Source organism: Sphaeroforma arctica (genome assembly GCF_001186125.1).
Source record: "Sphaeroforma arctica JP610 unplaced genomic scaffold supercont1.717, whole genome shotgun sequence".
Lineage (NCBI taxonomy): Eukaryota > Ichthyosporea > Ichthyophonida > Sphaeroforma > Sphaeroforma arctica.
Window position 1 is genome coordinate 33,211 of NW_014039841.1, and position 4,015 is coordinate 37,225.

At 45.9% G+C, this 4,015-nt stretch overlaps 1 protein-coding gene across 1 annotated transcript; it reads right to left on the reverse strand.

Moving 5' to 3' along the window:
* Positions 1-811: 811 nt before the first annotated feature.
* On the reverse strand, positions 812-3,702 carry SARC_08211 (hypothetical protein). The gene has a single exon (XM_014297826.1). It carries the CDS (start codon positions 3,658-3,660, stop codon positions 1,378-1,380), a length of 2,283 nt encoding a protein of 760 aa, XP_014153301.1. The 5' UTR covers positions 3,661-3,702; the 3' UTR covers positions 812-1,377.
* Positions 3,703-4,015: the final 313 nt, after the last annotated feature.

Sequence of the window (4,015 nt, forward strand, 5' to 3'; positions counted from 1 at the left end):
ATTGACATATATGGATATTTATATATATTACATATATTTACATTATTATTACATATATTTATATTATATATATATATATACTTATATATATATGTGTATATGTATATTTATATATGTATGTATGTATGTATGTATGTATGTATGTATATATATATATATACATATATTTCTTAGACACCTGAAAATTGATTGAACAAAAGTACAATGGGTTCCTTAGCACCGATGAAGGTAGTCGTAAAGTACGCCATATGAAAGAAAACCCTGCCCATTTTCTACTCAAAACCGACTCCACTCGACCTATATTATTCTCCTTCCGTAGACCTCAGTACTCTACATGACGCGCTCTAATTGTGAATAGTATTAATAAGGGTAAAATTTGCCTTCGTTTGATTCAATATGCCACCTGTGAATATTTACATGTCTAGATGCAAATTTCGTCGCGCAGTCCAGTCGGTACCAAGGTACAATAGTCCCGATTCATCTGCTATACCCGCAGAATTGTGTCTATAGATTTCTTAATGAAATCTGGTGAAAGCTACAAATTCAGAAAGATCTGGGTATCTCGTGAAGTCACAGCCCTGTCATTATTTAGGATTGTGGGTATCAATCAGTTCGTACGTTGCACACATGAATGGCTGTGTTATGTCACTCATATGTACAGCTACCCTGGCGCGAGTTTAAGGATGCCTGCACCCCCGTCAGCTTGCTGATAAGGCTCGTGATATATATATTACAATGTGAACTGATAAGAATTCAAACTGAATATGGAACCTGCATGACGACACTTGCTTCGAACAGACATGACTCCAAGTTCCTCTGCCGCAGGGTGGTAACTAGTCGCACCACATTTCCCAATTGGAAACCTGCCCTCTACTTTATTGCTGTTGTATCGAAGATGCTCTAGATTATGAGCCCGGCACACAATTCTGTATCCAATTATATTACTAAATAATTCTTATCGACGCCGCTCAGTAACGGAGAAGACTCGCCTAAGCTTGTCTGTGTGATTGTTTCAGTGGTTAATACTATAGCACTGGTAGTGGTGATTTGATTCAGCTGTTCCGAATACTGCTATAGTCCATACTATCACCTCTTCTTGGCACATATCACACCGTAAGTTGCGCTGCAAGCGAACCAATCAGTCTAGAATGACGGACAGTGGTGTGCGTGTCATAAAGTAGTAGCCCACGCGCATGTTTGACACCTATGTTCGAGTAGAGTTATATACTCTCTATATACAAGCAAGATTGTGACACGTCAAATGAGTCCGAATCGACCTGCGGCTTCTTGCAAACCTTCGCCGATTCCTCCACACGGGTAACCGAACCGAAAGATGGGTCTGTACTGTACTGTACGTGCGAGTTCATACCATACTCCCTACCACTGCGTAGGGCTCTCATCGCCAAACGGCGTGAACGCGGCATTATCGAATGGCAGGTTTGGCACAGGCAACGTCATACCCCACCCAAGAGCCTGAGCCTGAGCCTGGTTTACTTGAGGAGACTCGTTTCCTACATTTAGCGGCCGATCGGAACCGTCCCGCGGGTCGCACCCAAACCGCAACTTGTCACCAAACCCCACGTCCAGGCTGTTTGTGGCATTACCCCCGGACGCAAGATACAACCGTTGCGGAGGTTGCTGGTTTTGCACTTGGCGCTGTTCTCGACAGCTGGCCTCGTTTAAATTCGGATGACTGCGGGCTGCTATACTGGGCGTGAACCGTGGGTCATGCAGGAAACCACCCCCGACAGTGGGGCGTCTATCCACGATCCCGTCATTGTACATAACATTGAAGTCATATCCAACAGCCTGTGGCTGGCGTTGCTGTGCGCCTGTATTCGGAATCATCGGTGAGTTTGGTACGCTTGTTGCGCGTTTCATGAGTCCCATGCCCAACATTTGCGAATTGTCCATAAACTGCTCTTTCCGTGGAGACGATGTGTGGGAATGATCTTCAATCTCAGCCAACCTCAGATTGTTCTCTTGGGTAGTCGTTAGATTTGTATTGTTCCTGCTATAAGCCGGATGCTGCAGTTGTGCTGTTGGATGCTGCAGTTGTGCTGTTTGATGCTGCAGTTGTGCTGTTGGATGCTGCAGTTGTGCTGTTTGATGCTGCAGTTGTGCTGTTGGATGCTGCAGTTGTGCTGTTTGATGCTGCATCTGCCGCTGTTGCTGTACAAGGTACTGCTGTTGCTGTACTTGCTGTTGCTGTTGCTGTTGTCGTTGCCACTGAATCTGTTCTTTTTCGCGAGGCGTTAACGGCTGGAATGTTTGCAATCCAGCTTCGCTCGCGTACTGCAGAACAGGGCTGGGATTGGCATAGCTGTGTTGAGCGCGTCCTTCGCCGTCTTGTGCCTCGAATCCCCCATCAGTGTGTGCATTATAGGTCTCCGGATTCCTTGCTTGGTGTAAATCTTGGTGCGAGACGGACCGGTTGAAGACCACGCCCGTATTCAAGCTAGGCTGCTGTTGTGTATATTGCAGACCTCTGGCGTCCAAGCCGTACTGCCTATTATCAGCAGTGGGAGCTGTTGTATTTTGCACACCTGATAGCGGAGACACCCCTGGTAGTGCTGCATAGCTCTTAGCGCGCAGGAGGGACGATTGATGAGGCTGTACCTTCTTGGTATTCGGTGCAAACTGTGGGAAAGGGACAAGCTTTGTGAGAGACACCGCTGAATTCAACGCCTTGCGCACATGTCGCTTGCGTGGCTTGCGGTTGATCAGTGACGCGGGTCTCTTCATGAAATGCACGCGCTCGTACAATCCGCATGCGTTGCACAGCGTTTCATTCGTCGCATCACGCTTGCGCCACGTGGATGTGCTTGTGCAGCCACAATTGGCACACGAATCGAGAGACGCCCCGTTCGCCAGGTTCGAGTTCTGGTTTTTAGTATCTTCTGGTTTTGCTATCTTGTTAGTCTCTGATATTTGTCGTTCATTTGAACTATTCATATCTTTCGCAGCGTCCACTGGTAAGGAAGCAGCTCTAGCAGGAGTTGGTGTGTAAATTGTATTCAATGATTTATCAGAGCCAACCACCCCCTCGTTCGCGTGACTTCCTTGTATGTTAATTGTTTCAGACACTGACAATTGAGTAGGGTTGAATAAATTAGCGTCCTTGTTGAGGATATCGCTAATCAAGCGGTCGGTGGACTCACTAGACAATACCGTCACATGCGGAACACTCGATCCCTCGTTTTTACTCATCGTCGTCTGCGTGTCCATACTGTTTGAATTTTGTCGGACATCAAGCTGCTCTATACTCAAACCTTGTAAACTCCCCGCCACTGTATTAATGTCATTGAAAAATCTCCTCTCCCCACTAGGCAGGCTAGGAACAGGTGCGTCTGCTACGGTCCTACCCTTAATACCGCCCCCATCGTCAAGAAAATTACATGTAGTTTTGCTTTCTAGCTGATCCTGGAGCTGTTGCTGTAGAAAAAACTGTTCCTGTTCATACCTTAGTCTTTGTTGACGTTCATTTAACATATGTTGTTGTTGTTGCAATTGTTCACGACGCTGATCCGGCGGATACTGTTGATACTGCTGTGCGTTGTATTGTCGCTGGCTCTGCAAATTATGTGATTGTGTACGTTGTGTATTAGATCCTAACCCTGTGGATGGCGGCAAATACCCTCTCGCACTTTCATCGTTCATGGCGTACGTAGAGCTACGACCGTGCCCTGTGTAAGCAGGTTCTGTTACGTACGTATCAATAGTGTTCTGGGTTGGTTGGTTCGTAAATCCTGAACGCTTCAATCCATCTGCTAAGATATCGGGATACTGTACCGTGTTTAGCTATAGGTCTATGAATGTCTCGTGGAACTAACTGATCTTATTTACTTATTCTTCAAATTGCAGAGGCCAAACAAAGCATTTCTCCTCTCTTTAAAAAAAAGTATGGGTATTTACATAGCCTTCTGAAATCGAACACACAAGAAGGCGAGGCTGAGACTTTGTCACTGTCAAGTCTGACACTATTTTAGAGAGCGAGAGAAAGCCCTCCTCCAGA